A 17,071-nucleotide genomic window follows, 5' to 3' on the forward strand; every position below is an offset into this window, starting at 1 on the left:
CAGACCTGGCTGAGGCACTGAGGCTCTGGAGCCCAGCTCCACAGTGCTCTGCCATTGAGGGAGCAGAGAGGAAGGAGCCGAGCGCCGTGCCCGCGGTCGGAGCTGAGAGAGGCGCCGAGTTCACTGCGGCCATTCCACCCTCGGCTCTTCCCCTGTCACATCTCATCCATCCCGTGGGGTCAAGCCTGGTCAGCACTCGGATGGGAAACTCCCTGGAAAACCAGGAGCTGAGGGAGGCTGGGCACAAGCTGCATCTCTGCACCAAGCAGAATCCTGCCCCTGGGTCTGTTGTTAGCGCTGGACTATGCTTAATCCATGTTTGATGGGGTTTAGTTGTGTTTTTTTTCTGGTTCACTGGAAAAACAATGCTGTGGCTACGAATAATGATATAGGGGGGAAAAAGTTAAGAAGAAGTCATTGTGATAGGTGGTAGATAAGGAGTGGTTCCAAGGCGCAAGGAGGCTTTGCAGATTCAGGTTCTAAGTCTCTGTCAGTCTTGTGTTTTCTTGTTCTCCATGAGAACAAAATATTTATTCACCTTCTGAATCTCACAGCAATAGTGTAGTGTGAAAACTTGGTTGGGATTTCTGCTCCAAAATAGCCCCCAGAAGGTATGGAAGGATTCACTGGAATATGGCTTGGCCACTGTGCTTGGTCACCAACAATAAAACAAATGTTCATTATATTTTCAAAGCTTGACTTTGTCAGTGGTGATTTTATGGCTTTTCAAATAGTGAAAGTTATAAAAGGACAAGGAAAGGTGGGCTTCACTTTGTGGTGCACAGTGCTTCTAAATGAAATTGCTTCAGAGGGAAAAATTCCGAGACAGGATGAAACACAAAGAAAACACATTCCTGTTCTTGAATAAAAAAAGGTGGGTAGAGAAACAAATTAGTAGCTTGGAAGCTTCATACCTATTGAATTTTGTTGTGCAGAGAAGTAGTAACTTACTCACAGAATAGGAAAAATTTGAAATCTTCATCAATGTTGACACTTGTCAAAACTCTAAGAGCTGTCAATGCATGCTGGAAGGCTGAGGGGCTGATAGGACAGGACAGGGTGGATGGAGCCCTTCTCCCAGGGGATCATAGGGCTTAAAGTTTGCTGAAGCATTAACTTAAGTTTCAGATGATATTTCTGAAATATTTCCCATTCTTTTTGAGTCTTGACTTAATTCTTCATTAAAGATAAAATTAGATTTCATCATTAAAACAGTACTTAATTACTATTTATCACTGTAAATACATCCTGGTTCTGTATAGGTTAGGTCTTGGCAAATGGATATATTTCAGCACAATTTTACTTTATTCAGAAGCTAATTTAAGTAATATCTTTCTTTGTTAGATGGAGGTGCAAAGCCCTATATCTGGCAGTTTCTGAATCTGAGGTTTCCATATAAAAAGGAAGATCAAAGTTTGGGAAGCTGAAGTACACTGCTAGAGTTTTTAGGTTTATTGTATCAGAAGCAATACAAAAAGAACAACTGAGAAAAATGGAGCCTTTCATGGACCCTGCGTGGCTTTTATTGTGGTGCTTGATCTGAGGAGGTGTGTTACCACATCAGGAGGAGCATCAGCATCTGTTCAGAATTAGGGGATAATTCTGATAATTCTGATAATTAGGCAGGGGTTTGTGCCTGAATTGACTTCCCTGCCTCTGTCCTGTGGATGGGGAGAAGCTGGAGCAGAGCAGCTCTGTGGTGGAGCCCTGAGCTGTCACTGCCGCCTGATACAGGGATTTTTTTGTCTGGCAGTTGTGTGAGTGAACCTGGTGGGAAAGGAGAGTGAAGAAGGAATTTTAGTCTAAGGAGAGTTCCAAATATGCAGAATTATTTCGCACATTTGTGTTTTTCTTGGACTAAATGGGCTTTCCTCAAACTGTTGTTTTTTAGAACAACCTACTGCAGTATCTACCAGTGATACTGAAATTTGAAATGTATCTTTCTTCCATGCACACACTGACTACTTTTGTGCTTGGTTCCATCTGGAAAGGGTATAATTGAATCCTTGTTTGGCTTCTTTAATTATTTCTTTGCAAAGTCCTTGGCTGGGAATTTTGCCACTTACAATACAAATATTCAAATCTAAGAGCATAAACTGTGCTTTCAAAGAGCATTTTTGTAAACCTTTTATCATTTGGAGGTTTTTCAAGAGAGAACATGAGACCTCCTCAATGAACATGTTTTAATTTTTTAAATCCCCAGAGAAGATTTTGTTTCCTTGCAGGTTGGCTTTAGTTGCTAATTAAGTTTGTTAATTAAACATGCTATAGGGATGAAACATGCTTGATTAAAAATAAATAAAGCCATATAGCAACAAAGTGATGCTACTGTTTTTTCCTATTTAAAAGCTAAGATTAAAAAACGAGATTAACTTTGAAGCTGCATGTCAAATGTTCTTTGCATTTGAAACATCTGAAAGGCTAAAGCAGCTAAAATCTTATGGTTTTTGCAACTCAATCATAGCAAAATGTTTATTCAGTCGTAACACCATGTTAAAAATGGGGGCTGAGAGTAGTCACTGAAGGTGCTGCCTTAATCAGAACTGACTGAGATGGTGGATAATGACCACAGGGTTTATTTGGTCATCCTTAGACATGAAGGTCCTTGGTTTTTCCTGTCATCCATCTCATATGGAAACTTCCAGCGCTGCACATTAGTTTGAAATGCTGTTGTTGGCTTGTGCAGGGAGTCTGAGCGCGTTCCTTGCCCTGCACGCGGGCGTGTTTGTGTGGAGGTGGTGGGAAATGGCTCGCAGCAGGCAGTGGGCCAAGTGCATCCCTGACAAGGCTCAGAGCAGCCTCGGAGGTGCCTGTGGTCCGCAGGCATGCTGAGCTGCTGCCACTCATCCTGCCCAGAGGAGGGAAACCATCCGATGGTCTGGCTGTGAGTCCACAGCTCCTTCACCTGGGCAGCGCAGGTGCGAGGGGGAAGCAGGAGCACAGAGTTTGCTTGCCTCAAAGCTGAGTGTTTGTAGACACTGTTGGAAAAGTTGGCTCCTCTGTACCCACTATGGCGCTGTTTTTCCCCTCCTCCACATAATAGTCAGGTTTTTTTTTCTTTTTCTGCTATTTAAATGTGGTTTTGTTCCTAATAGCAGCAATGCTGCAAACAAAGCTAGAGAATGCTTTGCTGTCCTTCGCTGGGAAAATTGCTAAGAAAACCCTTTGGGAATATCTGTTTGAATGATCTTCACCTAGTCAGGGAATACCTGGCATTGATGGAAGAGCCTCTTTATGAATAGACCTTGAGTGAAATGTATTCTCATAAAATTCCAAAAATGTGTGACTGATTCCATGTTGGAGTTAACATGGAGTGAGGGAAGTAGGAGTATTCCTGATGTAGGAGACATAGCTAAATAAATCTCTCCAGACCACTGGCAGGAAGTGTATGGAGGAGTGGTTTGTGGGGGGGGGTTTGTTTATTTTCCCCCACCCCCCACATATTTTCTCATAAAATATCTTTAGGCATTTGTTTTGCAATTAAAAGGTCAAAACCTCCTCAAAGGGAATACTTGCTTTTTCCACTAGAACATATTAGGGCACTGAAGCAGTGCAAAAATGCAAGGGGCTATTTCCAGCAGATGAACTAAACCCTAAAAATAGGATTAACCAGTTTTAAAGTTTTCCTGTGATAGTATCTGAGCAAGGAAGGGATGGAGTGGTACATGTAGTTTAGAAGATGAGTTTAGGACACCTGTGTTAAGGCTCTTGATGCTGGACTAATGGCACTTCTCAATTTTCCATAACTTTTCACATATGCCAACGAAGGCCTTGATATCACGCTGGAGAACACAAACACAATTTCTGCAGGGCTGTGGCTGTATCATCTTCAATTTTTGCTGATATTCAATGGTTTCAGCATCATTCCTGTGTACAGATCAGGATTTTGGCAATGCCTGGTGCTAATCTGATACCCACAGTTGTTGGCTGTATGGGGAATGCTGATGAGTGCTCAGTGACAGAAACTCAGCTTAAACACCACATCTTCTGCTGAAATGGAGAGGGGCCCTGGTGCAGTGACCCAGGCACACTCTGAGCTGTGGCTGAGCGACAGGAGAGCTGTCATTCCACAGGAATTAGGCAGGCACGTGCAGATTTTTCTCATCAGGAATGGTGCTTGAGAAATGCTCTAAAGCCTACTTTTTTTTCTGCAAGTTCGGGAATGAAATACCATAGGGCAGATAGTTTTTCTTGTTGGGTAAGACTGACTCAGTCAATGATAGGAGTATTTTCCAAGTCTGGGTCCTACTTCTGCCCTGGCTTGGCACTTTTGCAGGTTTTTGGGGGATGGAGTTTCCCCAGGCCATACAATGGGATATTATCTTTCCTTTTCTATGTATGTTAATCACTACTTTTCATTTCTTTCTTACAACTTCTCAGTGTACTTGAAAATGTGTTGTGGTTGCCAAATCCTTAATTAAACAAATTAACTATTAGTTGAGTCGAGCCAAATATTTGTATAAGGATCTTATATGAAAAAAGGCTAATTAAAAAAGATCTAATAATTCAGTAGTTGCAAAATGCATCACAGTGTGTTTATATATAGAATAGATTGTTTTAATTTCAGTTTTATGCATATATTTATTGATGGTGCAACAGACTTCGGGCATGGTGCAGAATAAAGCTGATGTGCAGGGCTATAGGAAAATAAATAACACAATCTGATTTGCACAGTCTGTTTCCATATCACCGGCATGATGAGCTGCTTTGTTGTTTGAGTGAAGCAAATTTGGATTCAGCTGATTTATTGACAGCTCTGTCAAACTGCCACGAAATGAAATAATGAAATAAATGAAAGAAAAATGAAATAATAACACAACCACCAGATCCTGCAGGGGAGCAGAGGGAGGAGAGCTGGTGGGGGTTACCCCAGCGCTGTGCAGGAATGCACAGGCAGGAATGGGGGAGCCAGGGGAGAGTGAACTGCTGCTCACAGGCTTTTCTTTCCTCAGGGAGAAGCTGTGTGTGGCTCGGCTGCAGCGGGAGGTTGCCCAGAGTAAGAGCGAAGGAGCCATGGTAAGCTGTGCCTGCTCGCTGCTTTGCAATCCCTGTCCTGCTCACCTTTGGGGGGTCACCAGAGCGTCCGTGTCTTGGACACAACAAAGCGTTGCCAGTTTATGGCATAAATTGGCATAAATGTGAGGAAAATGTTCATAAATGTGAGGAAACTCAAGGCTTGGTTTCCTTGGAAAAGCCATGGGAGAGAAAAGCTGCTTCTGTTCCTCACTGGAATTAGAAGCAAGGCAAGCACAGAAAGGCAATTTCAGATCAAAAGGCAGCAGATTTACTTGCCTGTTAAATCTTAGCTAACCATAGAAAAATGGAAGAACACAAGCATGGAAGCTTAGAAAAACCCCTCAATCTGATAATTTTGTAAATAATGTAAAGCTCCTTGTATCTTCATTTTTTGTGTACCAATTCATGAGATTAGCCTTGTGAGCAAAAGATGAAATGGCAGATTTTTAGTTGACCACAAACCTCAATTTATAGAGTGCCTTATCTCTTCAAAACAATTTTCTTTGGGAGCCAACATGTGCTGAATGTGCTTAATTACTTAATATCTGAGGAACTGTTTCCATCTGTTAAGGAGTTTGTGAGTTTGTTTGTCCCTGTCTTCAGATAAAATGTCTTAAGCTTCCATGGGAGGAAGAAGACTTGTTCAAAAACCTTAAAACCCAAACTATCCCCTTGAACATATGTGGAAGTGCCAATGATCTGAGTGATGGCACAGTTGGCTGTGAAAGACTTTGGTGGTCCCAAGTTTGTTTAACTTAGTGGGGAGCAGCTGTGGCAAATCTCTGGGGAGGGGATGCTCTGTGAGCTGTGGGATGCAGGGTCCTTAAAATCCCACCTGCCTCCAGTGAGAGCCATTGATAAACCTTTAGTGATTAACATGGTGAGGTTTGGAGGGACCTAAGTGACAATTGGGAGAAACCAGCTCTGGGTTTATTGCTCCCACCACAGCCCCAGATGGGCCCAGCCCAGCTGTGGGAGCTGCTGCCCGCTTCCATCCCAACACCACCCCCCTGTTCCTGCCATTGGGATCTGCAGCATGGCTGGGCTGGCCACAAGCAGACTTTGAGATGGGGTTTAAGCAGTTGGGAAGCCTGGCCTGTGGGTAATTTATGAGAATGGGCACAGAAGTCCTGGAGGAAGTGAGGAACAAACTTTTATCAGGTAAAGTTGCAATCCAGGAGTCCGTGACTCAGATAAAACTGCTGCTGCCTCCAGGAGGAATTTTGCCTGAAGAAGAATGGCAAAGATCAAGCATTGGATTTGCAATTGCATTTTAGTTTTCAGTGTAAATAAATGTCAAAATCTTGGAAGAGCTGTTTACTCTATTTGAAATATTTCCTTTATTTTTTTAAAACTAGCATTCCCTTGGAGGCATAGCAGTAATATAATATATTGAGTGTAAAATATACTTAGTGGGATAATCCCAGACTGTATGAAATGAGCAATACTGATTAACCTTCTAGAGCTGCTAGGGCTTTTGGTATGTGCACCCACGTTGTGGTCTCCTCTCTTGCCTGTCAGACACTTCTTGTGCTTTTCACTGTGGGTTCGTGCATCACTTCTCTCTGTAACCAGGGTGTAATTTTGTATAATTTGTTGAGAGGCCAAGTGTTGTAACCCATTAGGAGCTGACAGGTAGCTCTCCGGGGGTGCACTCTTCCCCCAAGGTAAATACTGGGTTGTTTTTTCCCTCTTCCCTGAGGGTAATATGCACAATTATCCTGAGCTGGAGCCAGTGCGCCTGTGGAGACGATTGCTTTGAAGCAGTTGATGTATGGAAAGTTCTTTGTGTCTCAGAGCTGGTGATTTTAATATGAAACACAGCAGTCATTAATTAACATTAATGAACTTGCGGGGCTGCGAGCAGTGTGAGAGCAGCGAGGGTCCAAGGGCTGGAGCATTTGAGCCCAGGGGAGGCCAGGGATTAAGAGAGTCCTGGAGCCGCATTCCCAGGGCGAGGAGCCGGCAGCACATCCTGGCTTTGGAGCAGACCCTTTTCCAAAGCAGCAGATCCTTGCCAAATCCTCGTAGCCAAATTTCAGTGAGGGATTGTGAGCCAGCAAGCCCTTGGCAAGCATGGGGGCTCCCTCCTGAGCATCTCTAGCTGCCAGCAGCCTGCCCGCAGGGTGCCCAGCCCGTGTGCTGCTCTGTGTCCTGTGATGGGCATCCCCTGGGGACAGCAGGCTGGGCAGGGCCACCAGCCAGCCACAGGGCGCCCGAGGGCCTGGCCCTGCTGTCACCGGGATCAAAGCAATGGCATCCCCCAGCCTCCCTGCCATGGCTTTATTTAATCACTAATTAGCTAATCGCCTTACTCGCTCCCATTTGCTTTTTGTTTGTTGTGCTGGTGAGATCAGCGTGGAGGTTTTCATGGAAGCAGCTCCTTCGTTTGCGAAGGGCACAGGTGACAGCACGTGGCACCTTTAGTGGCACCTCCAGTGCCTCGCTGGGTCTCGTGGAGAGCATTTCTTGCAGTGGGAAGCAAGGCAGGGAGCACAGGGAGCTGCCCTGCATCCTGGGAGCTGTGCAGGGCATCACACAAGCCTTTGGCAGGCTAGCACCTCATGTAATACCCACTAGTGTTTTCTGCTTCTTTAAAAAAGAGAATTGTTTGGGTTTTGCTGGCACAGATAGGTCAAGAGGGTAAGAAGTGCCCACTTTATGTAAAAAACATATGGGTGTGTGTTTGAAAGGCTCACTGGCTGGACGGTGCTCAGGTAGAAAGGGGCCTGGTGGTGCTATTCCACAGACAGTTGAACATGAACCAGCAATGTGCCTTGGTGGCCATGAAGGCCAATGGCATCCTGGCCTGGATCAGGAATAGTGTGGCCAGCAGGAGCAGAGAGGTCATTGCTCCCCTGTTCTTGGTGCTGGTGAGGCCTCACCTTGAGTGCTGTGTCCAGTTGTGGCCCCTCAGTTTGTGAAGGATGTTGAGATGCTGGAGTGTGTCCAGAGGAGGCAACAAGGCTGGTGAGGAGCTTGGAACACAAACCCTGTGAGGAACGTTTGAAGGAACTGGGGCTGTTTAGCCTGGAGAAGAGGAGGCTCAGAGGTGACCTCATTGCTCTTTACACCTTCCTGAAGGGAGGCTGCAGACAGGTGGGGTCGGTCTCTTCCACAGGGCAGCACTGACAGAACCAGAGGACACAGTCTCTAGCTACGTCAGGGAAGGGTTAGGTTGGATATTAGGAAAAAACTTTTCACCAAAAGAGTAATAAAGTACTGGAATGCTCTTCCCAGGGAGGTGGTAGAATCACCATCTCTGGATGTGTTTAAAAAAAGACTGGACATGGCACTTGGTGCTACAGTCTAGTTGAGGTGTTGGGGAATAGGTTGGACTTGATGATCTTAGAGGTCTCTTCCAGCCTCTTTATTTTGTGATTCTGTAAGGGTGAGCAGAGTCAGGGAGCAGGGAACATGTCCCCTGTCCCTGTGGGTGCTGGAAGGATGTGGTGCAGTGAGTGTTCCCTGTCCTTCCCACTTGGGTTCACCCAGCACCCAGGAGCCACAGCAAGGTGGACACGTACATAAAACAGAGACTAATAAACACAAAGCATCTGCTGTAGGAGCTGCTACACTGGGGTGGCTTTGCTCACTAAATGGGTCTGTGCATCTGTAAACATCTGGTGAGTGTTGATGGAACACAAGGAAAGGTTTTCCTGAGGCTGAAGGTCAGTCAGTGTGTGCTGTGTGGAACCAGTGTGTGGGACCCACAGTGCTCCCAAAATAATTGGGTTTTTGATGTCCCAGTTACAGTTTTCCTGATGGATTTGTCACTGGAAGGTACTACCAGTGAAGATGAAATGAAGATGCTTCATTTCAAGACAAACATCACCAAAGCCATACAAGTAATCTTGCAATACGTTTTTTCCATATCTTTGTATGGAAAATCTGATACCTGGTATATTGGATTATGTGGATTTATTACTTACTTTAATTGTGAAGTGAGTCATTCAGGCTGAATACCTGACAATTGCTCAAGTTTCTTTATTTTATAAACTACCATCAGTAAATATTGATTTTTCACTATCAAAATGTGGAATTATTGCAAATCCATCCCTTGAAAGTTCTAGCAGCACTGACCCAGGATTGTTTGGCTGTTCCTGTCACTTATGGTCTTTTATTTCATAGTGTGCATGTTCACAATTTTCTTAGTCATGTCTCTTCTGACTCATCAAGGATGACTCTTTGTAAAGGAAATTGAGATGATCAGTTCATCTGTGTACACTTCTCACTGCATTTGATGGGGACTGTGCAGGTGTCTGTAGTGACAGAGATCCCATTTTTAAAATAAGCAGCTTTCAAAGCAAATCACAAGTTTATTCCAAAACATTCTGAAGACTGAAAAACACTTTAGTCATCAGAGTATTTTTTGTATCTTTGAAGTGCATGAATTTTCACGTTTGGACACAAAACATGAGCAGGAAAAGTGTTCATTGTGAAATTTTCTTAGCAGTGAACAGTGCAAGGTTAGGAAAAATACAAGAACAGTAACATTAGAGCTTTTGTGGCAGAGCTTTTGTTTTAGCAGAAACTAGTTTAAAAGCCTAAAATGAACCAAAAAGATATACATTACATTTTGATAACTTGAATAAGTGTAATAATTACCCAGAAAAAAGTTTCATTTTTTATTTGGTACCCTTATTTGTATCTGTGCTATACAGTTTTGTTGGTTTGTTCTTTCCATCCAAGTCATTCACTTCAACTCTATTTTCCATTAGTTCAGTGGCCTGTAACCTACATAAAAGAAATTGTACCTCTCTGGCAATTTAGCTGTGAAGGTTAAAGTGGGATGCTGCTGTCTTTTATATCTACATGGATTTCACTTAGGGTGGGCCCTAGGCTCTGATTTACCATGTGTCCTGCTGCGCCTTTAAGTGATGCAAAGTGATTATCATGGGCTCTTCCTGGTGCCCATCCATCCCACACCTGCACCCTTTTGTTGAAAACACACCATGTTAAGTGAATGTGAGCTCCCCACTGAATAGGTTTCCACCCTCTGGTAATCCTTCTGCATTAGATTGATTTATGAATGTATCAGATTCTTTGTTAGCATGTAAACCACTAATTAATTTAAAGCTCTCTGTGGAAAAATTAAAGCCCTGGTTAAGGCTTTCAACAGGCTCAGATGGTGCTAATAATGGAAAAACAAGTTATATTAATGAGTTTTGATGCGATCAGCACAATTCTTGCTTTACAAACAGTTTTTGCAGTAAAACAGTGGAGGCTGCAAGTTTTTAAATAAAGAGTGGAAGAAATAGAAAAGGCTTAAAAAACTAGCAGAGTCAGTAACATGTCCCATTATTATAAGGAACTGAGTCACTTCTGCTTGTTACAAGTTTCTTAAATGTAGTGGATTTAGATATATGTAACAGTTTTCAAAAACCATGGGAAGTGCAAACCACTCTGGTTGCCAGATTGAAACGTAAATTGTAATCAGCTTTGAGAAGATCTGCCTCTTCTCATCAAGCACTGCCAAACTGGAGTGTTCACATGGAGATGGATGTGTTGAAGTGCAGAAAAGGTCTTGACTGAAATTGCATTAAAGTCAGTTGCAAGTTTGACTGCGTTCTCATCTTTCCCAAATTACCTGGGGGTTTGTATGCATTTTCAGTTGTTTGCTCTTTACTCCCATTCAGGCTTTTAGCATGGGTGCTAGTTTTTGGTGAGAAGAAAGAGACTATACCCCAGCTTGATGGTGCTGTGAGTGAAATGAAGATAGAAAGCAAAATTTATTTTTTTAAAAATTCCTTGTAAGAAGCTGAAAATGCACCTTTGGAGAGGCAGCCCATGACTGTAGGAAATTGTGCCTCTCCTGGGAGCTGCATTTACCCCTCCTGGTGCTCTCAGCTCTCCCAGGGCACTCAGACACCGGTGTGATGAATCCTGCCCTCCCCTCCGGCCGTGGGGGAGGCTGCTGTTATAGAAGCACCCAGGTCATTTAAAAATAGAGGATATTTAGTAATAAATGAAGTGTTAAAGATGAGGTACAAAAGGCTAAATGTTCTTTCCCACCTTCTGGGTCCTTATGTTCTAGGAAAGCATCTATCTGTGCTTTAATTAGAAAGTAGCAGAGAGAGAGCGCAAGTAGCTGTTTTGAAATGTCTCATTGAATATAAAATATCCTAAACTAGAAAAAAGCAATCTGGCCCTTGTGCTGCCCTCTCTGTGAAGCTGTGTATTTATGCACAGATAGCCCTGCTGTCTGGCTCCTTTTTCTCAGAAACTCCATCATACAGCCCTCATGGAAGCTCAGTGACATTAGTAGCAGCTTCAGCATCAATAATGATTATCGAAATTCTTTACAAGCCTGGTTTAATGCTCCTGGACCTCATTAGTTTTTCATACTTCATTAGGCCAAATGCCCTCATTCACAACTTCACAGTTTTATCTTCAGTGATTTTCAAACATAAACCCTTATGTCCTGTATACCTTTACCCAGGACATATACCCTTATGTCCTGGGTACCTTTTGCTATTTGCTTCAAATGTGCAAATATGTGGATGTGAAAAACGCCAATCACTTGTTTTTTAAAATTTTTAAAGTTTAATAGTAATAAAATGGTTATAAAAATAGTAACACAATTAGAGTAATAACAATTTGGACAAATTGAATTAAGACAATATGAGACAATAAAAACAAAGAGTTATGGACATCTGGCTACCTTTTTCTGGGCATCACGAGCCCGAAAAAGGACACCTGTTAACAAAGGATTAACCCTTAAGAACAATAGCCCGTTGCATATTCATACACTTCATACATGATGCACAAATTCCATTCAAACACAGGATTCTGTCTAGTCAGTGTCAACTTCTTCCTTCTAATCTAACAGCACCTTCAAGGTGGGAAGTTTGTTTCTTCTGATGAGAAGGCAATAAATTCCCTTTCTCTGAAAGATTTAGGTGTCCTGTGGCTGCTATCTCGCTGCAAGCCCTTTCTGTTAAACAAAGCATCTTACATAGCATAGTTTCTATTTTAACAATTTTTATAACCTAAAACTGTGTTTAACACAGTACTTAAGAAAATTAATACAGCATTGTTTTCTAACAGAACACATATAATATTCATTCTAGTATTTGCGAAAAGCCAGTCATAAAATACATGCATTTGTCATATAGATATTTAGAAATTCTGTATTTTAAAGTTATTATGAATTTAGGTATTCTCTATGATTTAAGTTGCTGAAACTTTCAGCAGTCATTTTACAGCCCGATTGCTTGTGCTCAGAACCAGCCGCTGTTCCAAGCCAGGGTCGCTCTGTGGCTGGCAGTGAGTTCGGAGCGCGGTTTGTCCCGCAGGCTCCGAGCCGGAGAGCTGGCAGTGAGTTCGGAGCGCGGTTTGTCCCGCAGGCTCCGAGCTCCTGGCAGTGAGTTCCGAGCGCGGTTTGTCCCGCAGGCTCCCGCCGGAGTGCTGGCAGTGAGTTCGGAGCGCGGTTTGTCCCGGAGAGCGATCCCCATGGATCGGGCCCGGCCGGGCGCTCCCCGCTGCCGCCAGCAGAGGGCGCTGCAGGCACGGGAAAGGCGCCCCCGGAATTCCCGGGCCGCGCCGGGATCGCGCCGTTCCAAAGGCAGCGCTGCTCCCCCGGCACCCGCAGCGTCTCCGGAATCACCGGCACGGAAACACCAGCGCTCCAGCCAGAGAGGCAGAAATAAGCTTTTCCCCTTCAGCTGGAGCTCACCGAAGTGGTGTCTCACTCTTCAGCAAGTATTTAGTCAACGTAAAAAAGAAGTCAAACAGAGTTATGCAAAAATCAGTGAACACGTAAAAAAAAAAAAAAAATACAACATCAAAATGCGTTTATATAAGGTCTGGAAGTAAAACAGAGGCAATGTGTAGAAAGCATGTCATGTTGGCTAAAGTGCCCTCCAGCAGATATTGCCATTTTTAGATAACAAAGCAGGGGATGTACAGTACGGAAAGGGCAGGGCAGTCTCAGAGCATCCATGGGTGGATGGAGTATTGGAGTGGCACTTGGCTCCAGCGTGAAGCAAATCCTGCTTTATGACTGGGAGCAGATGGATCCTGCTCCAGGCAATACCTCACTGCCTAATGGCAGTGATGTGCCCATGCACTAATAACAGTGAATTGCAGACATTTTCATATCAAAGGTTAAGCTCTGCAATCCTGAGCTCCTCCAGGCAATGGCAGGAGTTGACTCAAGTAAGCCACACACTCACTGGATTAATATTTTTGCAAGGGTGACCTGAATAGGGCCACCAATCTGCAGGCCTGATCTGAAAATACAGAACATTTCTGCTCTGGTATTAGCTCATGCAAAAAAGGGATCTCAGGTAGGACTGAATTAGTCACAACATCTAAGGATGAGGAACAGGAAAGGAGAATGTGTGCACTGGGCCAACAGTTTTAATTTTATGCAAACTAGGAAGGTAAATTTATACAGATTAACAGTAGTGAAACTGCTGTGGTATACTTGGTGTTGCAACTTTGTTCTTGAAGTACCTGGGGAAATTAGTGTGTTACAAGAAGCAAAAGAAGTTGCTAGATTTTTGTTGGGCTTGGTTTGTTTGGTTTATTTTTTGGTGGCCAGTAGTTAAATTATTACTGTAGAATTTATAATAACAGCAGTTGCTTCTGTAAAAGGTGTGTTTCTGTGGTTAATTTGGGGAACAGAAAGAAATCCAGTAATTTATCTTCTTAAGACTTCTTTTAATATTTTTTTAATTAAAGGGTTTTTTTTTTCCCTGCATGGGGCAGAAAAGGTTAGCAGGAAGGAGAGAAAGTTCCTGTACAAGGAAGGACAAAATTTATATACCAAGAGTCTCTCGGTTGTGCTGCTTCTATTAATTTCCCATTTATTTAAATTCATGCAGTGTTCTTGGGGCTTGTTCTGTGAAGTCAGCGCTGACCCTTGGAACGAGTCAGCTCAAGCAGTGCTTTAAATTGCAGTGCTTTAAATTGCAGTGCTTTAAATTGCATGTGAGAGTACAAACTCCTTAAGTCTTTGCAACAAGGTTTTGTTCAGCATCCAGCCCAGGGAGCCCTGATCCATAACTGCCCCACAGCACCAGGAGAGCAGGGTAAGGTTCTGCTGGCTTCTCAGCTCCCTCTGGGCAGTGACACAACATAGGTATGCAGAAAATATTCTGCTGAGGGTGAATAAAAGAGAGACAGCAGAAACTGGGGAAAACTCTTGGCCCAATTCTGTCCACTGAACACTTTGCAAGTAAAACTATTTACAGCTCATCTGAAAAAGATTTGGACTTTATACTTTGGACAATATTCTTTGTGCCATTAAGTCCCATGAGCTTCTTTGTTGTTTTTCTCTTGGCAGAGCATAATCTCATCTCTCTGCAACTTCTCTCCAAGATTTAAAAGAAATATTAAAATGTAGTAAGGAAGTAATGTCTTCTTGTACTAAACCTATTTAGCTTTGTACAGATTCATATAATTTGGGCAACTGAGATTCTTCCTGTCCTTTCCCTCCCAAGTCCAGTTCTCATAAACTTTAATTCAGTTTTTGCTTTGTCAGGAACTTGCTTTTCCATACTTTCTGTTTGTTTTGGCTCCGTGTCCATTGCATTGTGATAAGGCATCTTTTGATATTCCACGGGATCTTTCATAATGAGGATCTCATCACACAATTTTCCAAGTCTGGAGCTGGTGGTCAGACTTGCTTGCATGTCCTGCAAGAGGAGACTGTCTAGACTGTGGGAATGACTGTGATGTTTGGATTGTGTTATTTCCATACCGCTTGGCATGATGCACTCTCTAGTTAGGCTGGAAATTAATGATGGTGCCAGGCCTGGTGCAGGGCCTTACCTGGCTGTGAAGTGGCTTTTCTTCCTTCTCCAAACTACATGGAAAAGTTGTGCTTTCCATGTAGTACCTTGCTGTGTGACTGTAAATAACCAGGTGCTTAAAACCCTTCTTCACTACATTCATTAATGGTCATGTTCTTTAACTTTTGTGTCCTACAAGGCCTGTAATTACCTTTGCCACCTAAATCCTTTATAATCCTGGAAAATATTAAATTTCTGATCTAATTTGCAAAACAGGCTTTGTTGTCACTCTTCTGCTGTTTGTCTGTTTGCCTGTGTAGGTAGTGAACTCTTTGGGGAAGAGGCAAGGTCTCCTAAATGGTTCTGTTGATGCTTGGATCCTGGAGTGCTGGTGTGCCATGGACAGTCACAGCCCAGGGGCTTGGAATGAATAGTGAGAGGGGATTTGGCTCAGTGTGTGCTGTTCACACCACTGTCATTGTGTAATTACATCTTTATGATGCACATTGTGATTGGCATCCATGGTTACATTGCTTATTTAGAAATACTTTCTGGGTGTTGGGGAAAAATCATTATCTCTTGGGAACCTCCTCTTCCTGGTGGTAAGCATTAAAACTGCCCTGTGGCAGTGGCTGGCACAGTTTTCCATTTAAGAAGCTTTTTCCATGGATGTCTCTAGAGGAGCAGGTCAGAATTTCCAGGTGCTTGTTGGAAATCTTGAGTTGTGTACTGCTTCCTGATGTTGTTCTTAATTAACCACCCAGAAAGGGAAAACCTGTGATGTAGGAGATATCGTCAGAAAATACATGCACTAAGTGAGAAGTTGAAAATTATTTTCATACTACAGCTAGCCTTTGAGAGTTGCCAGCTCTCATAGTCTAAAGGCAGGTGTACAGTGCTTGTATCTTCCATCAGTGGATAAGGGAAACCTGTTCACAAATAGGTGGGAGGAGATAAGTGGAAGTGAAGGTGTGAAGACTGCAAGTGATCTAACACACATCAGAAGGAAGAGCTTGAGAAGGAGCATGAGCAGGTGAGCCGAAATACTCTTGTGAGCCACAAGAAACAAGAATATCAGCTCTGGAAATGTGTTTAACGTGTAAAGGGAGACAGGAAGGAGAAACTTGTCATAGTTTTGCTGTCTCCATGTAGCCACTGGCTTGCAGCTTAGTGCCTGGGCAGGAACAGGAGCAGGAGCAGCAGTGCTTGGTGGCATTGGTCCCCATAAACCCACAGCAGCTAAAGCCAAAGCCTTGTGCACCTGATTCCCAGGAACCCAGCTCTGCTTGCATGGTCATTTGCAGTGTGGGTGGATCCTCTCAGCCCCTTTAGACAAGTTTGTTCATAATTCTCCTGTATTGAATTTGATGTCAAACTTGATGGCTTGAGTGAGTGGCAGGAGTTGTTTGTTTTGGTAATATATTGCAGGAGTCCCCAGAAGCACTGGGGAAGAGCATATTTCCTGTTCTCTGAATGTGCATGAGAATTTTTTTCTTGCCAGAACGAAATACTATATAATTACAAAGAGTTTGCTAACCCACTGTTCATTGTGCCCAGTGGGCTGTACACACGCTGGCATGGCTGGGATTCTGGAATCCCTGGGCTGCCCTGATTCAGGGCAAAGGGGTCACTCTCCTGCTTTTAAAGTTTCTGCCCCAGTGAAAGACAAGGGAGCTATGTGTAGAAATGATCTGAAAATTTAGTGTGCTGGCCAAAACATACTAAAAAATTCAGAATGACTCTCCTGACTCCTGTTTCAGTACTCTGCAAATGTTCATGCAAAGTCCTTCCTGATTTTTAATTATGTGATAATGTGTTTTATTGTCCAGGAGCAGAACTTCTGCTCAGTCTAATAGCTGCCGATTTTTTTCAGCTAAGTGCTGAAGGTGGAAGTGGCAGAAGAGGGTAGAGCTGCACTACTTGGTTCTAGTAGTTGTTTTTTTCTGTAGAAAAGGAAACATATCTTTTCTCTTCAGGAATGTCAAGCTAACACTTAGAATTGTCAGCACTCACTATTAAGTTGAAAAAAGCCAGATTGTTATTTTCTGTCTTAAATAAGATGTGTATGTGACTATGTGCAGTTAATAGATGAGGATAAACTAGGGTTAAATCCAATAAAACAGATAATCCTGCATAAAAAGATTAATGTGGTAGTGAAGACCAGAGAACTAAGTGTCAGAGTTTTTATATCTGGTTCTGACCTTCAGCTGTACAAGTGCATCCAGGCTACTTGTGCTAGTAATAAATGGGACTAAAGGCGTAAAGCCTCTAAAGGCTGGCACTTGGAGTTGAGCTGAATTTGGTCTCTGGAAACA

At 43.2% G+C, this 17,071-nt stretch overlaps 1 protein-coding gene across 6 annotated transcripts in view; it reads left to right on the forward strand.

Annotated features, from left to right (window-relative positions):
* Positions 1-17,071, forward strand: part of NCKAP5 (NCK associated protein 5) — a 223,919-nt gene that overhangs the window by 20,729 nt on the left and 186,119 nt on the right. For all 6 annotated transcript variants that reach the window (XR_012581905.1, XM_074547930.1, XM_074547932.1 and 3 more), the window contains exon 2: positions 4,953-5,016. Coding sequence is in view for 5 of the 6 variants with exons in the window: in XM_074547930.1 (XP_074404031.1) it covers positions 5,014-5,016 (3 nt within the window). In the remaining variant the exon portion in view is untranslated. The remainder of the gene's footprint in view (positions 1-4,952; positions 5,017-17,071) is intronic.

This window comes from Zonotrichia albicollis, chromosome 10, assembly GCF_047830755.1.
Source record: "Zonotrichia albicollis isolate bZonAlb1 chromosome 10, bZonAlb1.hap1, whole genome shotgun sequence".
Lineage (NCBI taxonomy): Eukaryota > Metazoa > Chordata > Aves > Passeriformes > Passerellidae > Zonotrichia > Zonotrichia albicollis.